This window comes from Bos mutus, chromosome 4, assembly GCF_027580195.1.
Source record: "Bos mutus isolate GX-2022 chromosome 4, NWIPB_WYAK_1.1, whole genome shotgun sequence".
NCBI classification, from domain to species: domain Eukaryota; kingdom Metazoa; phylum Chordata; class Mammalia; order Artiodactyla; family Bovidae; genus Bos; species Bos mutus.
In genome coordinates this window covers 4,250,240-4,271,986 of record NC_091620.1, presented here as the reverse complement: position 1 = coordinate 4,271,986, position 21,747 = coordinate 4,250,240, and the positions used below count along the sequence as shown (strand labels likewise).

The 21,747-nt window shown below is 44.9% G+C and overlaps 1 protein-coding gene across 1 annotated transcript in view; it reads right to left on the bottom strand.

The window, feature by feature from the left end:
• RBM33 (RNA binding motif protein 33) overlaps positions 1-21,747 on the bottom strand; it is a 111,525-nt gene that overhangs the window by 50,221 nt on the left and 39,557 nt on the right. The window contains exons 7-10 of the mRNA XM_070368986.1: positions 19,260-19,431; positions 13,479-13,691; positions 9,018-9,266; positions 5,414-5,472 (exon numbers count right to left, since the gene is read on the bottom strand). Coding sequence (XP_070225087.1) covers positions 5,414-5,472; positions 9,018-9,266; positions 13,479-13,691; positions 19,260-19,431 — 693 coding nt within the window. The remainder of the gene's footprint in view (positions 1-5,413; positions 5,473-9,017; positions 9,267-13,478; positions 13,692-19,259; positions 19,432-21,747) is intronic.

Below are 21,747 nucleotides of genomic sequence, written 5' to 3'. Positions count from 1 at the left end.
CCAGCCTTGACAGAAACACCAATGCAAAATGAATGAATAGGTTTTAAAATACCCTAAGTCAAGAATCTTCACAATGGGAGTTAAAATTTATCCATACGCTTTATCTGACACTGAAAATAAATTACATTAGCAAAATCTCAAAGCAACACTTCTGAAAATATCATTAATCAACACTCCAGTGTTACTTTAAGTGGACAAACTTTTAAAAACAACAAATCTGAGGACAAATACATAAATGAATAACCATACTTACAGATAAGGAAAGGACTTAAAACTTTAATGACAAAAACATCAGAGACAGCCTCTGTGGAAAGAGAAACCTATGAAACTAACGTGTAAAACACAGATGTTGGAACTCAGAACAGAATTCTAACAGACACAGAAACACAAGCCTACTTGCAGAAAGGTGAACAGTCTCCCCAGCCCCACTCCCCTGCAAAAACAAAACAAAAGAGAAAACCACACTGTCCTGCAAAATCCCACTCAAAGGTCCTGGCAGGAACGGAAACACTTCAGGAGCAGACTGGGGCACGGTAGGTGGCTAGATGCCAGGACTGGACAGGACAGAAGGAGCTGAAAGGGAGGAGGGACCGACAGGCATTCTGAATTCCTGAGCACACGCTCTCTTCCTGTGTCTGTCCGCGATTGTAAGCAGTCACTACTTCCAAGGCACATTTTACATTCAGCAGATTAATATTCTGATATGAAAGTAAGCATGAAAAGGATTCATTCTCTGATATGTGTGCTATCAACTGAGACATATTATAGTTTAAAAAAAGATTCACAATTCTGACCTGAAAAAATAAAATAGTCCTGGGAATAAAGGCTTAAGTGAGAAGAAAGCACTAATGGCTATATCTGTAACTAAAATTAAATACGTGAATCTAATTTTTAGACAGAAACCTAAATGACAAAGCACTTCACTAAATCCCATGCACGAAGGAATGAAGGAAAAACACCGTCTGGACAGAGGCTGACTTGACACAAGGCGCGCTGGCTCGCTGCTGAGAGCTTGAGCGGGAGTTTCCAAAACGATCAAAAGGAAGGCATCCCTTTCTTAGGATATTACTTTGACATTCAAATCTTTGTTTTTAGAAAATGTTTATTCAATTCTATAAATAAAATTCATTAACAGGAAATTAAAATATTAGTGTTGCTACACTAAGCGTAGCTTGTGTGTGCTCACTCACTCAGGCATGTCCGACTCCTTGACCTCACGGGCTGTAGCCCGCCAGGCCCCTAGAGTTCTCTCTAATTGTTTAATTCTAAGACTGCAGGTATTATCACTTAGTACAGTTTCTAGGCACACTAGTGCTAAATTGAGAATTCTCAAGTTTTTACAAAACTGTCCAACAAAATAGACTATTAAGAAAGTAAAATTGAGGACTTCCCTGGTGACCCAGGAGTTAAAACTCCCCCTGCCAATGTAGGGGACACGGGCTCGATCCCCGGTCTGGGAAGACCCCACATGCTGCAGGGAAGCCCATGTGCCACAACGAGTGAGCCCCTGCTCAGAGCCCGAGGCCACACTACTGAGCCTGCATGCCCAGAGCCCGCGCTACCAAACGAGAGGAGCCACTGCAACGAGAAGCCTCCACTCACCGCGTGCCCAGAGCCCGCGCTACCAAACGAGAGAAGCCACTGCAACGAGAAGCCTCCACTCACCGCGTGCCCAGAGCCCGTGCTACCAAACAAGAGGAGCCACTGCAACGAGAAGCCTCCACTCACCGCGTGCCCAGAGCCCGTGCTACCAAACAAGAGGAGCCACTGCAACGAGAAGCCTCCACTCACCGCAACTAGAGAAAGCCTATGCGTATCATCAAAGACACAGCACAGCCCGAAACAAAGTTTTAAGAACAAGAGAAAGTAAAGTTTACTAGTGTTGAGAGAGGAGAAGGAATACCTTCACATTTATACCAACTGTATCCTAATCCCGTTAAAATCTGAAAACCTAGAGCTACTTCCAACTACTGTCTGCCTTTTTTACTCTCTAGTCAACTGATACACCTGAATTCTTGTACAGTTAAATGTGGATTATGGAATTCTACTGTGCAAAAGATATACCCCTTCTCTATACTGTTTCACACAGGTGCCTAATAAACAGCAAGGCAGCACACAGTCACATCCCTGCACACACGCACTGAACAACTATTCATCTGGACTTGGGCACACGAGGTCCGGGGTCAGACTGGTTCCACTGAGCACAAGATGACTGGGACTCTACAGAGACATGAATCTGCTTCTCACACAAGACGAGTAAGCATACGAAGCTGTCCAGGAGCAGAGCAATGGAAATTCATTAAAGGGGTTTAGGCAGGGGAAAGACAAAGTCAAAATGCACTTTGCTTTGCTTGACACAATCTGTAATTCAAATCTTTATCCTGTGCAGCAAGAAAGCACACTGATTCACACAGACCCTATGATGAAACTGAAGCTAGCCTTCCTAACATATGTTTTATCAATTGGTGTGTGTGTGGTCACTTTACAAAGCAAAATTCAGTTTAACAAATAAAGACTAAACTCCTCTATCGAAAAGAACCAAGAAAGAGCCCGCAGGGTACACTGCCATCAGTAGGAAATCCCCAAGGGGCTTTCTCAAGCCCCAACAGTATTCTCTCTTCAGGAGGAAACTAGGCTTTGTGGGCCTGTGCTCATACGCTTTATGGTTTAAGGACTAGCACTATCCAGAACACTCAGCACATGAGAGACGAAGTGGTCACGAAACCACATCTACATTGACTAAAAAACCAAGCAGAATCGATGAGTAGAAAAGGAAAGAAATAATGTTACTCAAAAAAGATAAACGCACCCCAATGTTCACAGCAGCAGTATTTACAGCCGCCAAGACTGGAAGCAACCTAAATGTGCACCAACAGATGAATGGATAAGGAAGACGTATATACATGTACACACACAATGGAATAGTACTTTGCCATAAAAAAGAACATTTTGCCATCTGCAGCAATGTAGGTGGATGTGGAGGATATTAAGCTAAGTGAAATAAATCAAACAGAGAAAGACAAATACTGTGCGAAATCACATATATGTGGAATCTAAAAAATACAACTAGTGAATGTAACAGAAAAGCAGCAGACTCACAAATATGGAGAATAAGCCAGTGCTTACAAGGCAGAGGGTGGCAGGGATGGAATAAGGGTGGGAGAGTGGGGGATACAAACCGCTGGGTATAACATAGGTTCAGGGATATATTGGACAACAAGGGGAATATATCCAAAACTTGGAAATAACTGTAAAAGAAAAATAACTTTTAAAATTATATAAAAATTGATACTCATTAAGATGTTTTAAAACTAAAAAAAAATCTGGTGTATGTAAAACAACAGGAGCCAGTCTAGAGTTAGCCTCCTTCCCAGTAATAATTTGAAGCACTTCAGAAAAAACCCTCTGTTGTAACTTAATCTGCCTGCCAGTGCAGGAGATGCAGGTTCAATCCCTGAATTGGGACGATCCCCTGGAGAAGGGGACTGCTACTCATTCAAGTTTTCTGGCCTGGAGAATCCCATGGACAGAGGGGCCTGGCAGGCTACAGTCCACAGGGTGCAAAGAGTCAGACACAACTGAGCACGCAGTTTAAGAACCAGCACTGGGGCTTAAAGACACATGTTAAATGGCAGTAACTATTTCTCAAATTACATCACACATATGACTAACCTCTAGCCTGTTTCCCATCATCTGTACACATAACCCACCTTAAAAATAACAAAACATTACACCTCGCAAAAACTGCTCCAAGGGCAGTTCAGTAATATTTACCATCCTCAGAGTATTATATAACTTTTAGTTTAATTTCTCACAAATTATTTTATTATCCTCTTTGTAATGACTTCAAGTAATACAAGGTTTCTTTTAGTATCAGATACAAATGTTTGCACAACTGAAATTATAAGTAGCTGAAAACTGCAAATGATTATTCTAATTTTATATTTACACACAACCCTGCTTTATAATTTTAAACTACATTTGCTTTCATCAAATTTTATCTCGGCATTTCTAATAAACTATAAACACAAAATCAATTATGATTCTAATGCAAAAGCTCACAACCCTGAAAATAAGAAAAACTACATTTTAAAAAATGTTAGTGCTTTATAATAACTAGCAGTTAAATTATTCACCAAACACACATATTTACCCTTGAGTAATGAAATTAATACATCCTAACTATTTAGACACCTGTTTCAAGCAAGGATCTGTGCTCAATAAATGTCACCTAATTTTTAAAATAACTAGATTTTAGAACTTATCAGTTAATTTTTTAAAATTAGCTAATAAAGCATATGAAACCAGTAAGAATCAGTTCTAGAAATAATATGATGTCATAAAGATTAACTACAAATCAAGAAAGTTCCTAAAAAATATTCTGAACCTTTAAATCCAATACTGTCTTTTTGAATAATCATCTGACTACACATTGAGATCTTTCATTTATGACCCACATAAACATGGTAGCTGCTGCTGCTGCTGCTGCTGCTGCTAAGTCGCTTCAGTCGTGTCCGACTCTGTGCGACCCCAGAGACGGCAGCCCACCAGGCTTCCCGTCCCTGGGATTCTCCAGGCAAAAACACTGGAGTGGGTTAACATGGTAGCTACTACTGAGGATCAAAGCTAGGGTCAAACAGGTCATTTAGGTATTTCCAGGAAATCAGATTATTTAGCATCAACAAAACTACATCTGTTTTATATACAAACTAAAATGTTATGGTCTGGTCCTTTTTTTTTTCTCAAATTGTTCTTAGAACACATTCTCACTGATTTAATAAAACTATGAACTAACTACAAATCAAACAAAAAGTCAAATAAAATGAAATTTATTTATTTAAATGGATAACTATTTAATGGACATTTTTCTTCTAATTAAAACATTATCAGAAGAATGGATAAAATTATGGGAACACAGGAAAGTGGGGCGAGGGTGTCTTAAAGATACTTTAAAAAGAAAACCCGCATTTTTAAAATATAAAACCAATGGCTCATGAAGACCTTTGCGCTTGTTTTTTTAAACAAGTAGACATCTCATTATTACTCCCTAAAATGGCATACACACACTCACACTCCCCCAAGTGCACAAATGGCTCCACACACAAGATAATAAAGGCCCTTCCTCACCTAACATAAGGCAACAATAAAATCAAAATTCACATTCTTTAAGACAAAAGGCATTCTACTGATGATCCTGATTCAACAATTTTACAGTTAAACAAAATTAATTCCATTCTCAAAAATCCATTGACCTTAAGCTTTTAACAAACATTTTCCACTGCAAAAATTATTGTCAATATTTACAAATCCTTAAACTTATATTTGGCTGGCACCACTTGTATTTGCCGTATTAATATTTCCTGGTAAATGTGTGCTCATCCCTACGAGAGCAGAAGGAGCAGCTGCTACTCACTGGGAATCTCTGGGGTCCCACCGCAGGTCTCGGCTGGCTCGGGACTGGCAGCAAGGGCACTGTGAGGAAAACAGCACTCGTTACACTTGGCTTTACCTGAACCCGCCAGGAGAGGAGCACAGCACACCGAGCGCCACACGGAACACACACGTGCACAACACGCTAGGTTTACACTTAAGCAAAGGCTGCATGTTTGTACTGATACGATTCCATAAAGGGACGGGGAGAGAACTTTTGTCTTCAGTGTACAACAGCACAAGCAGAAGCTTCCATTTCAACGGTGAATTCTTACTTAGAATTAAAATACTCCGCACCAGAGAAGATATTATTCCTCTACAGTAAGAAACCTCCTTTGTTTCCGACATCCATATGCAGGTGATCCAGGGTATCTAATCCGAGTTACATTTTCCGACGCCCATTGAACACAAATTTATATCCCAATCCTCCAGGCTCATAAGGGAGGGAGGTGGGAGACGAGTGAAGCGGGCAGAGAAGAAAACGCACACGCACAGTGTGGCTATCTGTGCCGGCTGCTGTGACGCAGGACAACCGACCCGACAGCCTGCCACGCCGAGACCTGTCGTCTGTGTGTTTCAAGAGGCACAGTTCCAGCAACTTGCCAGAACAGTGTCAAATAGTTTCAAAAACAGGGAAAAGGCCAGATGCTAGCTCCACACCCTGCATGTTTAAGCTGTTTCATACACGAGCCTTATACTGATTTTGATTTGGGAGGTAAAAAAATCCCCTCGCAAGAGGTGCCCACTCTATGGTAGCATGCTAACCCCTCCATTAAAATGTCCTGCCAGACGCGTCCAGGAAGATTTCGGACGGCCAGGTGCAAGGGCTGAAGGGCAGCCCCTTCTCAGCTTCACACCCCGGAATCTTCCTCACAAGGACTTCGGAAGGTCATGTGGAAATGCACCTTTAAAGAAGTGATGGAGGGAAAATGAGGTCACGGGGGCAGGGCAGGGGCCCTGATCCAACATGACCAATGTGCTTATAAGAGAAGATCAAACACAGACAGACACAAAGGGATACCATGGAGAACTCAGCAAGAACAATGTAACAGCATTTAGTTTTAATTTGAAAAAGTTCTGGTAAATCAGCACCACAGAAGTAATACAGCTTAAAAGTCAATCAACATTATTTTTAAAATAGAGCACTAAGATAAACTATTTTTTGCTTATTATGATTAAGCAAAGAAATCGGTACATTAGACTTCTGATTAAGATCACACTTCTCCCTACCTGCTTCCTCCTCCGCTGTGAACAGGAGACAATTTACAACCTGTAATGCTAAGAGACCGTTCCAGCTGAACCTTGAACTCTTTACATTTGGCATTTAATAGTTATATCCCACACTGTCCCATGAATTAATGGACTAGGTTTTCAATTTTAATACTGAAAATCTCAAAAACATGTTAAATTTCCAACAAAACTGGTTGATTACAATATGATAAAACACTCTTCATCCTTGAAAAGAAAGTAGGTGCTATCAAAGGTATGCACACATCTTTTTAATTTTTTAAAACACCTTTTGACTGTGTGAGGCTGAGAATCACTGGGTTACTCTATCTTTTGCGTACAGGAGACAACTAGACAACCAGTCTCTCTCAAGAACAACAGTGGTTTTCTATTTAACTAAGCACAGTCAAGCTGCTGTTTCCAGAGCTGCCCCAGCCCTGAGACCTGCATGTTCTCCATGACCTTACACCACCTCAACCTTCCCGCCTCACTCCCTCCATGACCCTAACCTCCCGACTGCAGAACCCCACAAACATCTCCTGGCCCCTTATCATCATACACTCCATGGCCTTCACTGTGAGCAAGACGCCTCCTCTACTGCTTCGTCAACAGCCTAACTCCAGCAACTCCAATGCTGTCTAGGCTACACCTGACGCAGAAAGGGGAGTGTGGTTGGAGAGAACCATGCAGGTGGCCAGGTCTATCCAAGCTCATGGCCGACAGCTCCAGGGGGTGCTAGGGCTGCCCAGTACTCCCACTCTCCGGCTCCCCAACGTCCATCTTGGCAACGTCCATCTTGTATCATCCCTGTCAATACAATCGTCTCCCACGCTTGCACCCCGTTCCCGCTCAAGCCCACCTCAATGAGGCGTGTACCGCCACCACATCACCAAAAGCACCCTGCCTGAACCCCACAGACCCGGCGACTGTGGGCCCAGCACCCAGCCTGCAGCCCGCCCCCAGCCGCCCGAGCACTGGGCTCCCCCTCCCTGCAGACCCCCACCCTGGCATGTCACGTGCCCCAGGTTCCAGGCCCCAGGTCCATCGAGATGCCACAGAGCCCCACTCCAGCTCCGCACCCAGACCTCGTCTGCACGCTTCCTGGTCACCTCACCCCGACACGCGCGCCTGCGTGTCTAGGTGTCTCCAGCACAGCGCTCGCGGTCTCCCCTGAAAACCTGCTGGGCCTCCAGCGCGCTCCGTGACAGCAACCCCGCCCTCCAGCGCTCGGGCCCCTTCAGCGTCGCTGCGTCTTCTCTCCCGTCCACACTCAGCCCATCCATCAGTCCTGCCCTGAGGCACGCCCGGCTCCTGACCCGGGCCACTGCACTCACCTCCCCACTCAACACCTGGTTTCCACCCCTGCCGCTCACGAGCCCACTCTCAACACAGCAGCAAGAACAACCCTTGTCAAACACACAGCGACGATGCTATTCCTGTGCTCAGACTCCTCTAATCACGGCCCACTTCATTCGGAACAAAAGCAAAGCTCTCAGGAGGCTCCCAGGTCTCACACGACAAGGCTCCGCATTTCTCTCCACCGCTGCACTCCACTAATTGTCACCTGGTCTCTCTTTAGTTACCTGAACACAAAAGGCACAGCCTCGTCAGAAAGAGGCGCCTCTGCGCCGGCCGGCCCCTCTGCCTGGAAGACCCCTCCGCTGACAGGCACGGCAGCAGCCCCCGCCCCTTCGGGTCTTCCCTTCTCAGCGCAGTCGGCCCCGCCACCACAGGGCTCCCCTGCTCTCCTCAGCACTGCGCTTCCGTTCTCCAACGCGCCACACGGGGCCTTCATTCACCGTCTTCATGGCTCACTGTCGCTGCTAAGGTGCTAGATGACACCCACAGCAAGCGCTGACCGCTGTGTTCACCGGCAGATCTCCAACCCCACGGAGAACGGCGTCTGCCTCAACGCTGCGCTGAGCGGGTGCGTGAAGATACGCTCCGTGTCCACTGCTCAGAACTAGTCTCCTCGCTTGAGGAACGTGCGTCTGTGATCATACTATCAGAACTGACCATGAACAGACGGGTGTGCACCTCTGGAACTCAAAAAAGCAGCGCGAGTGGCACCTGAGGGGACAGGCCCTTGGCACTCAGCCCCACCAGGAAGTGACGAGGAGGGCCACCCAGAGCCCTCCACAGTGGCCTCTAAGGCCCTGCGCCTTTGCCGCACGCTCGCAATGCCCTCCCCGGAGCACCGTGACAGGAGACACACAAGCTGAGAGGAGCCTGACCCGGCAGCCGGCATGCATGTGAGCAGTGGGAAGGACTCGGGGAGCCCCCGGAGTCCTTATGGACCTGGAAGTGATAACGGACTAGGCAGTCACCTGGAACTTGACCACAGCAAAGGAGACACGTACCTTGAACGGGCGTCACCACGGCCCCTTTGAAGTGGGGGTTGATGTGTATGTTCTTGGGCTGCTGTGGGGTCACGGGAGGAGGGGTCATCATCACCCGGGGGGCCTCGATCTGGGGCGGCATGTGCATCCCCTGCGGAGGGGACGGGTGGTGCGGGTGCTGCAGGGGCAGCAGGGGCTGGAGCTGCTGCTGCTGGAACAGACTGCGGATCGGCTGCTGCGGAGGCGGTGGCGGTGGTGGCGGGGCGGTGGCTGAGGCTGTGGAGGAGGAATTAATCTTGGAGAGTACGTCTAAAACCACCAAAAGAGACAAAGTCACAACAATCAACACTTACAAGGAAAAATGCCAGTGCCTTACAGATTTCACACTGACTGCACTGTAAGAGTTGACTCAGAAGTAAGTTTATTAGTAACAAACGTATAGAACAGCAGGATAAATGAGCTGCTCCACCTGCTCACAGTTATGGCTACCGTCTGACGACGAGAGCCAAAATCAGGACAAAGAGGGAAGACCGCAGCCCCCGAACATAACGCATAGATTCCAAAAGGGAAAAACTGCAGCTCAACCATCAGAACTGCCTGCCACGAGCCACGCATTGTGGGCGGAGCACAAGCTGCCTGGGCGGGCCCACTCCTCCTCCAGAAAGCCTAAGAGACAGGCGGGCAGTGCAGGGGCAGCCCCGCTAGAGAGCAGGTGGCAGAGAGGGCCAAGGGCTCCCAGAGGGGAGGGACAGTTCCTGAGAAGGTGGCCTCTGAACCAGGAAGGAGGGGAAGGAGCCAGGCAAGCGGTGGAACGGCATCGCCTGAGAGCAGCGGAGGCGGAACACACGCCCGGAGGCGCACTCGTGGGCCAGCGTGGCTGCAGCCACATTCGAAGATCGGAGGGTGCTAGAGTGGGAACACACACCCTCTGTGTGGTCAAGGATCTCGGGGTTACTTAGCGCAACAGTCTTGAGAGAGGAGGAGACCCCCACCACAGCCTCAAGAGCACTGGGCCTCCTCCCCTCCGCCGGTGTCTTAAGCACGCGCTGACAGGTCTGTATGTGGAGTAACTCACCGCCAACAAGCCTACGAAGCCGGCCCGTCGTGATCCTCCTCGCGGCTGGCAAGCAGAGGAGCAGAGAACCTGGTTCCACAAGCCCTGCCTATGAGCACTCATCCAACCGGCCGCACAGGGCGGCAGAGGCGACAGGCTGCCACCAGCCAGGGCACCCTGCACACTGGTCGCCTGGGATGACGCCAGACTTCAGAGGCTTCTGAATTCCATTCCGGAGCCTCTACAGTGTCTGATGACGATGACTAACAGTGTGTGACAGACGAGGGGAAAGGGGACAGAAGAAGACGGACCATTTAACAGGCTACAGACGCCGGGAGCTAAAGGAAAGAAACAGCCGTGGTCTGAGAATTTTGAAACCCAAGTGTGCACGACCTTGTCGAACCTGTCCTTCCTCGGGGAGGGCTTTCCTGAAGATGCAGAGCTAGCATAAATCCATGGGCACACATGCTCCCAGAGACTGGTCCGTTCCCTCCTCTGAGGCACGGCATCTGTACCGTGCATAGCTGTGCGTAAAGCAGCCTCTTCCATCCCATCAGCACTGAATCCGCACGGGCAGCGCGCTGACAGAGGGGCAGCTTAACTAAACCTGAACTCAACCGGGAAAGCACACAGGGCAGGGCCCCGCACTCGACCACGCGAAGGACTTTTAAGGAGATCACATGTTCTAAACAAGGGGAATTTAGAGCCTGGGCAACAGCCATGCAGAGAAGCCCAGGGCAGCTAGGAAATGAAGAAACTGAGCTGGCAAGAGGTGCAGGCTAGAGACCCAGACTCATGTGGAGAGAGCAGATGGCAGGAAGGACAATGTTGCCGAGTGAGAGCTCTGATCAGAAACTGGCCTGAGGACAATGCAGCCAAAGAAACAGGAGAGAGAGAAGGGGCCCCGTTGGAAGAGATGAGACTACACCCCAATCTCAAGACACTCAAAGTAAGAGAGGCTCAAGAAAGGAGCTCACAGGTGACGCCCAAGGGCCCAGAGAGCAGTCTACTAGGACAGACTGCAAAGGTGAGGAGGCGATCCTCAGAGCACGCTCGGGAGCGGCAGGAGCAAAGTGCCAGCGCCAACAGATGGACCAAGGAGAAAACAGACACAAGCAGAGCCACGGCAGAAAAGGAGCCGGAGACACAGACGGCTCTGGGCTGGGGTGCGGCCGGGACCAAGGTGGACATGAGCAGAGCAAGGTTAAGGCCATGCCAGAAAGCCGTGACTGCTTCAGCAACCTGCAGCTTTAAAATACCACTGCTAGCAAAGATGCACGTACAGCTCACAGGCCAAGGCTCCGGCAGGCGGAGTCGGGCCGGCAGTAGGTTGAGCCCGCTAGCACCTAGGGAATTCCAAACACGATGTTGCTGTCAGGAGGGACTTGGGCCAACTGACACTTGGGTAACACTTCTAAAGCACTCAGGGCTCCCAGTTGAGCCTCTCTATCTGGGTAAGAAAGTAGGGAGTTCAGTTATTTTTCCAGGATCATGGAGGAACAGCTATGTAAAAACTCGTCACCTACTGGCTGTTTCCCCGCTTCGGAGGCCAAAATCATGGAGCTGGCAGTTCAACACACACAATGCAACTTGGGGGCGAGGACGCAAGATGGGGAAGAAAAGGAAAAAACTGAAGGGCCAATCTTCCTGTTATCAGAGAAGCTTAAAAACAAATGGGTATGAGCAGAGAGCAGCTATCAGTATCATCAATCTCTTTATGCCGTGATCAACCCACCAGCCTTTCTTCCCTGTTCACTGAAATTAGAATTCTCATGCAAAAACAGTATATCACCTTTTCTATTTTGTTATTTCACAAATGAATGCCTACTAAAACACAATTTTCTACTCCGAGGTCAGGTGTGATTTTCCCCTACACGCACGTAATAATGTAGGAGGGTAGATAGTGCAAACACATATTTACATTAAATAAATCTGTCCTTGAAGACTAACTTCTGAAGGAAAAATTGTAAAATACTACAGTTAACTGAAAGAACAACAACCCCAAAAAAACCACTACACTTCCTGTCTTTGTTCCTGAGAAATTCAAACGAAGCTGAAATTACAATTACATGATTTAGTCCTAAATTATGAAAATTTTTAATGGATATGACAATCTCCATTTCTATGGAGAGGAGATGACAGTTATTTGTAAGAGAAACTGCTACATTTAAGGAAAAACCTATGGTAAGCAGATTATAAGAAAAAATATTTTATAAAATACACCATTATGGCTAGATTCTCAATGTAACACAGTCTGTGTTTTCAGGATGGTGTTCACAGGAGCAGCGCCCCTCCACCAGCAGAAGAGACGAGCAAGGTTCCTGTGTGGTTTAACCCGTGGAAGACATCAGCTCTCTCACTGATTCTTTCTTCCTCAGTACTGGCAAAGAATCAGTCTTCACCACCTCAATACTAGAAGACTGGATTTTTAAGACCATATACTGGATGAGTTACAAGCTGGAATCAAGATTGCCAGAAGAAAAACCTTGGATATGCGGATGATACCACTCTAATTGAAGAAAGTGAAGTGGAACTAAAGAGTCTCTTGATGAGAATGAAGGAGAGTGAAAAAAAGCCGACTTAATACTCAATATTAAAAAACTAGGATTTTTTTGGCATCTGCTCCCATCACTTCATGGCAAATAGAAAGGGAAAAAGTGGAAGCAGTGACAGATTGCCTCTGCTTAGGCTCTAAAGTCACTGCGGATGGTGACTGCAGCCATGAAATTAGAAGACAATTGCTTCTTGGCAGGAAAGCTATGACAAACCCAGACTTAAAAGCAAAGACCACCTTGCTGACAAAGGTCTGTATAGTCAAGGCTTCTGTAAAGTCAAGACTATGGTCTTTCCAGTAGTCATGAACAGATGTGAGAGCTGGACAATAAAGAAGGCTGAGTGCCAAAGAACAAGTGCTTTCGAATTATGGTGCTGAAGAAGACTCTTAAGAGTCCCTTCGACTGTAAGGAGATCAAACCAGTCAATCTAAAAGGAAACCAACCCTAAATACTCATTGGAGGGACTGATGCTGAAGCTCCAATACTCTGGCTACATGATACAAAGAGCAGACTCAGCGGAAAAGACCCTGATGCTGGGAAAGATTGAAGAAGGCAGGAGGAGAAAGGGAGCACAGAGGAGGAGACGGTTGGATGGTATCACCGATTCAATGGACATGAACCCGGGTAAACTGCGTGAGATGGTTGAGGGACAGCGAAGCCTGGAGCGCTGCGGTCAGTGGGGTCACAAAGAGTCAGGCACCACTTCGCAACTGAACAACGAAATCATACCACAGGGTATAAAGAAACTTTAGCTGTGACGCCTTTTACTAAATTTTCATCTCAGACTAAGGCAAATGCAAAATACGAAACCCATACCAGAGAGAACTTTCCCTTGTTCTCAGCGTGCAGGCTCCCAGGACGGAGCTGAGCAACTCACCACCACAGGGGGCTGCGTGGGCAGCAGAGCGGGCCTGTGGTCCTTGGCGCGCCCCCGCTCGCTGCTCTCCCTCCTCTGGTCTCCAACGCCACGGCACAGGGACGCACCTCCTCTCCTTCCTCCCCGCCTGGAGCCGTACCGGCCCTGCTTGTGCTGTCGCTCCCTCTCTTCAAATTCAAGCAACGCAGCTTTGGCTTCTGCTGAAAGCTCTATTTGAAAAGATGCATATGTGTTAGATACCTTCAAAGAGGCGAAATCAGATCTATAGGGAGACACAAAATAAAACAAGTATGTGACAAGGAAACTCAGGATCAGCGGGTGCTTCACCAACATCAAACAACTCCACTTCAGCAGTAAGCAGCCGGGGGTAGGGTACAGAGACACCCGGACGCCATGAACGAGGCCTGTTACATGAAGACATGCTTCTTCTTTAACATACGAGGACCTCCTGTAAATCTGAATCTTCATTTGAGACCACTAAAATGTGCTGAGGAAAGCTAAAAAGGAGGAGCTGAAGAAGTTCAACCCAACCACCACTCCTCATCTGCTAGGCATCACGTTCTTTCACTGATGGCAGATGATGTTGGTCAAGACCTGGCTACCCCAGTAACCAGGACACTCGTCTATGCGAATCCAGTGTAAGTATTAATTCACAGTGGCACAGAGACTCAAAAATTAGAAATCACTGATTGTTCTGCTTTAAAAGCAAAACTACTAATAAAATCACTCTTAAGCCAAGTACTTAAATTTCATAAAGAACGGAAACTCATTTAGTACTACACCAAGCCAGATTTTCTGATTTATTTAAAAACAACACCAACTTTACTCTGTGCAGACAGACCTCCATCCATACCACCTGACAGGGAAGCTACAGCAAATGCGAGCAAAGCCACAGAACATGCCCTCCTCTCTGATCAATGCTATGGGGCCACAATCAAAGTTTCTGGCCCTACTCAGTAGGCACATTATTCTGAATTCTTAGAAGAAAAAGTAACTTATTCAAATACAGTTCTAAGCTATGATAATATATGCTCTATTAGTAAACACCTTTCAAAGATTTCACTGAATTCTACTAAGAAGCATTCCCATGCCTTCTTCCCGGAGAAGGCAATGGCACCCCACTCCAGTACTCTTGCCTGGAAAATTCCGTGGACGGAGGAGCCTGGTAGGCTGCTGTCTATGGGGTCGCATAGAGTCGGACACGACTGAGCGACTTCACTTTCACTTTTCACTTTCATGCATTGGAGAAGGAAATGGCAACCCGCTCCAGTGTTCTTGCCTGGAGAATCCCAGGGACGGGGGAGCCTGGTGGGCTGCCGTCTATAGTGTCGCACAGTCGGACACAACTGAAGCGCCTGAGCAGCATGCCTTCTTCCACAGCAGAGGGTACATTTTAAATATTACCAGTTTTTCTCCTACCTTGGATTCCATAATCATCTCCACACTCTTCCAAAGTCTCTAAGCCACATTTCATTTTCTGGAAATTGTTTCTAAGGTAACCCCCTTCCCTTCAAATGGATCTAGACTCCATTCCAAAGAAAATTTAATCTCCTCTTAACAAGCACAGACTTTTATTCTAATCTTGACTACATGACAGGTTCACATACACATTTTATGTGGTGAATCAGCAATTATTTTTCTAGTGGTCTAAGTGTCAAGATTAATTTCACTATCCCCAGTAATAAAATGGTTTCAAATGACATCTTTAATCAGCAAGTAAAAATGCATTCCTCCAATTGAGACAAGCTGTCACAAAAGGTCACCAAAATATGACAGGATGGAAATTACATTTGTAACTTCAACTGAAATGTTAATTTCTGCTTAAGTGTTTTCTGAACTTGGTCCATATTCCAAAGGAAAGAGATAAGAGTGTAATGTAACAAAGTTTTACATTGTGTTGTCCCCTTCTAAAATGTGCTTAAGAAAAACATATGTACCTAAAAATACTTTAACTAATACATAATGAATGTCTACAAAATACAGTTTATTTGGCAAAACAGAAACAACAAATGACAGTCTGAGGTTTTTATTTTTGGTTGTGGCTTTTTTTTAAATAAGATAATTGAATCAAGAAATTTTTGAAAACCTTGCAAATGCACGGACCATTGTGTAAACTGAAGGTAGTTATCTTACTGCTGGCACTAGTGATCTTAAATTGTTATTAATATATGAAAAAATTGTATGTTATTGCAGATGTTTATTTCTTTTCTCTATTGGAGTATTCTGCTGTATAAATACACAATTTGTATATCAATTAAAAAAAACTGTTTTCCCCAAAGATCATTTGCCTTAAGCAAAAGTAACCAAGGATATTATTTCAAGAGAACATTATGTGGGCCTAACAACAATGTTCTTCAGGCTAAAGCAATGAAACATAATTTAACGTATTACCTGTGCCCAGTGAAACTTGGAATACAGCAAAACCCAGCAGGGTACTTACAGATCACAAATTATAAAAGCCTAACTAAAATAAGCACAGCCTTTCGTTTTCCACTGGTACTGCTTCCAGAGAGAATCTGAGGTCCACCTCCTAGGGCAAAAGAACTGGCCCCTCTGAACCTCTGTGCTGACACTTCAGGGTAACTGGTCAGTGACACCCATGTTTTAGAGACGGCTTTTGACTTTGCCATTCAAAATAAATCTTTCTCTTACACATGCATGTTCTAGAAACCCTTTTCAACTGCATTCTGTGAGAGAATTAAGCCCTCATATCCTATGGGATCCTTTTTATATAATGAAAAACTTGTCTCTTAAGTATATAGTTTTGTATCCTTGGGAAAACTGATGATGTCACATTTTCTCTAAGGTATTTAATTCCCAGAATCCTCGTTGAGGACAGAAGCTCAGTACTTAAGATCATAACTCAGGTAACAGCCCAAAATTCTATGCCTAATCCAATATGAACTGAAAATACAGATCAACATCTGTGTCTCAGGCTCCATAATGGTCAAGACTGTCACAAATATGAATTACTTAAGGATGACATCATACATTTGAACGTGAAGAAGACTAAAAGTGACTGAATGCCCTTCCAGATTCTGAAGAGAACTCACTATTCCCAGGCCAGAGCATTATTTCATTCTTCTTTGTAGAGCAGAATGTTCTCAAAAGTAATCAATGGTATCACAAAATAACTGCCTTTATTTGTATTCAGAATGTTAAAAGAGATCAATTGTCAAGAAAAATCCATCACAGGAGATATACATACTCCGGTAGCAAGATATTTTAATCCCATTACAAAGAGTATGTGAGCAGCTTTACAGTCAAATCAATGCAAGCATCTGTATACAAAACCTGAAACTGGTGTTTCTATCACCAGGAGTACACAAAGTGATGAGTAAAAATTCATGGGAATATCTAGTATACCAAATACTATAGGAGCTTCTCTCTCTCAATGAATATTTTTCTTCTGTATAAAATTAACTTTTTGTTGGGGTGAGAGGTGTTAAGGAAACAAAGGAGCTCACTGCTTTAGGAAACCAAACTCTAAAATAGATAGAAAAATCATTTCTATACTGGGAATAATCCTAATTTTTCTAGAAAAATGAAAACCTGTTTTTAAACACGGAGCTTTCCTACTGCAGCTTTCCTACACGGGGCTTACAAATAGGGAACAGAGAAAGATACTTCTTTAGTGTCAATTTTATTTGCCCTATTATCTAGCCAAAGAATCACATTCTGCACAAATACATTTAAAGGCTTTTTCCTAACGTTTAAAAGAATGGTAAATGGTCGAACTGTTAATGCTTCAGCCACTCTTGCCTCTCCGCCCATATTTAAAGGGCCAACCTACCCATCAATAACCCTTTCCAGCTTCTTGTCTCAGAATGACATGACTATAGAACTAAGAAATGACTTAAAAAAAAAAAAAGCAACACAAATTATTTAATAAAAGAAGTACAAATGACCCTGTGAAGAACCAAATGAGGCAAAGATCCTGAAAAGAAAGGGACGCAGGGATAAAACAAGTACAAATTATGAACACAGGCAATTCAGACACTTCAGAACTTGTCAGTGCTTGGGTCAAGTTCAAGTGAACAGAGGCGAGATAACCGTAGCTGAGGATCAGGGGACAGGAGGAGCAGGGGCTCTGGGGGTGCAGAGAGGGTGATGTATAAAGTGTACCAGAGCCCATAAGCAGCTGGCTGCAGAGAGCAAAGGCCACCATTCCTAATGGTGTCCGAGAGCTGACTTCACACACTTAGAACATGCAGCTAACACTTATTAAGACATAACGTACAGCTCCCAGATTTATGTAATAAAGCCACAGCCCAGCTACACAGAAGCAGAAGGGACGCTCACCGCACCCCGCCCCTCGACGGCACTCTCCTTCCCTAACAAGCCGCAGCCACCGCTGTCTGTGAGCAGCGAGGGCGCCATCTTTCCCTTGCCCGTCTTACCCCAGTCCAAGACTGAGATGTCTGTTTCAATATGCTTGCTGTGTGACGCTGCCAATCACTCCTGATGACAACACTTTTCATTTTTTCCCATCCCCCTGTTTTAAGACCTAAGCTGGCTCCATCTCCTTTTACCCAAGGCCAACTTCTCAGCTCTTTCTTAGAAGCCTATATTGTACTGGTTCAAACCAACAAGCAACTTAATACCATAACCTGAGCAAAGTCCAGGGAAGAGCCTGGGCCAAAAGCTAGAAGCAGGAAACCAGAAGGGAAAGACAGAGAACACTAAGACTCCAGATCAATCTCTCCACAAACCTCACCTAGGGATGTAACATGGTAAGATGGGCTCACTACTATTACGATGTGCACCTTGAAAGCTTGGTGTTCTCACAGAGAATTCATTTCTGCCACTGCGAGACACATGCTCAGGCCTCCAACAGTAAGTGGCTACAAATAACGGTTTTACAAAGTAATAAAGGTAGTAACTGATTTTACTTTGACCAAGACCAGAGAACAGGTGTAATTCTCTGTTCTTCCACCCACCCACCCTACTCCTTGGAATACAGGACAGTAGCCCAGTGGTTCTGAAAGCATGGACTTTGGAGCAACAGGAACAACAATACCTGCAAACTCGTCAGAAATTCAACTTTCTTGGGCACTATCCTAAACCTACTGAATCGGAGCAGCTGAGAGTGCACCCAGAAGTATGCGTTTTAACAAGTCTTCTGGGGGATTCTGTTGCTCAAATTTGAGAACCACTGCTTTATTCCTTGCAGTGGGCACTGGAAAGAACTCCAGAAGAATGTGGGCAGGGTGAACACTGGAAAAGGCTCTGTTCAGCAGCAGCAGCCTGCTGTGGGTCTGCAACAGAACGACGTGCAACTGATGGTGCGACAGACAAGCCCTTTCCCTGAGCACTGAGCAGGGCGGCGCAGAGGAAAACACACACCGCAGACACGGCTGTAATGACACTAAAAGGCACAGAATGAAGCCCATCTGGCCCAAAAGGAGCCCTGGCAACCTGGGAAAGGCGAGACGCCCCTGCACCACCCGACATCATGTTCCCAGAGCCAGCCAGGAACCACGCGGCATGCAGGAGAGCAAGTCTAAGTCACAGACTACAAAAGGAAAACTATTTCAAAACAACAGATATTTTATTCAAACATTTTTTTAATCCAGAAGACAAGTCATTTTTATAGAGCGACTTTTACAGCACTATTAACTCAGCTCTCACCTCATACAGACCATCCACCTTCTGAACACCATGCATAACAATCTATAAAGTCAACTGTTTTTTATCTACTTCATTAATCGTAACAGTACTATACAGGAAGTTGAAATGGGAATGCAAGAGAATGTGAGACAGGTAAAAAATGTTACCCAAAGTTTCTGGAATGTTCCTTCTCTCTCTAGTTACATCTGAGAGCCTAATAATTGTTCCTTCTTTCCTTTCAGTTTTGAAACGTAATCGTCCAGATTCTTCATCATCATCATCTTCCTCATCTGACTCTTCTTTGATGTCCTTCTGCAGCTCCAAAGTCTCCATGCCTCCCTACATGGCAGACAGACAAAAGAGCAAGGAGGGAAAGTGAGCTCATACTCTTCTGAATTAAATACTGAACAACGGTTACGCATACACGTATGTGTACACGCACATAAAAGCTGTTTATAATTAAGACGTAAAAATACAGCACAATGTCCCATTTATAAAGCCATGAGAAACATTAAACTGATCCTAGGAGAAAAAACCTCTAATATTAAAAATTAACGACGTTAGAAAAAACTCAAATTCCTACTCCTAGTTAATACACACAGTCTTATACACTGTAACCACTCATACTTCTAAGAGAACAAACATGATTTCCAAACACCCGTGCTGGCCTAGACTCTAATTCAGATCTAAACAAAGTTCAGTATGTTAATTAAACTGACCCTAGAGTCCCTGAGCCTGATTTCAGCATAGAAGCCACCTGTGGCTCCCGTTAGATGACAGCACACTCCTGCCCACCAATAGGCCCCACATTTCCTGGCACTCCCGACCCCATCTACTCTGACTTTCAAGGCAGCCAAGTGCTCCGAATCCACTGTTGGGTCGCCTGGCTTCTCTGGTTCTCTCAGCCTGTACAATCTTTCCTGCATCATTTCTCACCCCTTTCTACTTCCTCCCACTGTCCAGGGTTTGTGAGTTACTACCTCTGGTTCAGACTATTAACCACTATTATTAACCAGAAGACTATTTTTTTTTCCATTCGCTTCACACCAAAACCAGTTTTCGGTTTGTTTGGTTTTTTTAAATTCATTTATTTATGGCTGTGCTGGGTCATCGTTGCCCTGCACAGGCCTTCTCTAGCTGTGGAGAGCGGGGGCGACCCTTCTGTTGCAGTACACACACTCGTCCTGTTACGGACGTGGGCTCTGGGGCACACGGGCTTCGGCAGTTGCGGCTCGCAGGTCCTGCAGCACAGGCTCAGCAGTTGTGGTACGTGGGCTTAACCGACCAGTAGCAAGTGGTTTGCAATTTGTGTGCCCTGCGTTGGCAGGCGGGTTCTTATCCACTGTGCCACCAGCCGAGTCCTTAAAACCAGTTTTTATCTTATATTTCATTATGTCAGGATTCCTACAAAAATTTTATTTAATCTAGTCCCAAACTAAAATAATTTATCAACAATTCTTACTGTATTAACTCATGTTCCGTCTGACACTGATCACTTTCATCTCATGTTAGATCTTAGTGCCCTATTGTCAGGTAATAAGACAGGTACCTACTGACGGCTAGATTCATTTATGCTTTTTGCAAACTTAAAAACTGCTCCTTTAGTCTCATCGCTCATAATTCTTACATGTCCTTTACTCTTAACAGAAACAAAAATGAACCACTTTACTAGAAAATGTGCAAGGGAAAGAAAATGATACAATCATTTTGGACTCTTTCCCCAACATTTTCTGCATAAAAAATGCACACATTCATTGCTATAAACCCTACAGTAGAGAATCAATGCCTGAAAATAAAATACTGAATATAAACTATAACTTTTAGCCTAATGATTGCAAAACCACCTTTCAGTATTCTGATACTCAGTATACTGTAGAATTTTAAAGCACCAGAACCTTGGCATTTTGTTGTTTTGCTGGTTTGATACCATTACTTCTGTCTGACTGAACATCTGAAACCACAGGAATGACGTGTGAGATGGACCCAGCTATGTGTGTGCTGCACTACACTCACACCGAGCAAAAAGTCAACTCATTTACAAAATACTCTTCTCCACCTCTTAATGCTCCAGAGCAGTGCTTCTCAAATTGAAGGTTTATATTCATCACTGGGAATCCTGCCAAAATGCAGATTCTGATTCTGCAGGTGGGGGTCTAACATTCTGCATTTCCAACAAGCTCCAGGTGAAGCCAACATGCAGGTCCACAGACCACACTTTAAGCAGCAAGGCGAGAGGAGGAAAAGAAATCACTACCAATAAAGCAAAGATTTTATTACAGTAGTCATTTTTAATTCAATCATTAACAATAATTACAGTTCAAACACTTTACAAGCAAGTTTAATGTAAAACATGACAGTACTGAAACTAATAACAGTTTATTCTACACACAGTCTCCATCTAAGAAATCCAAATATAACAAAGACAAGCTGAAAACTGTTTCTCTGAAACAAATACTACAGGCTACCAGAAACACATCAGCAAACAATTCTAGTCTATGACCCAGCATTACCACTGCCAGACACTTACTCAGGGGAAATGAAAACTTATGTTCGTGTAAAAACCTGCAGGGAAAGTATTACAGTTCTATTTTGGATGACCAAAAACAGAAAAACAGTGAATGGATACACAAACTGCTGTACATCCAAACTATGGCA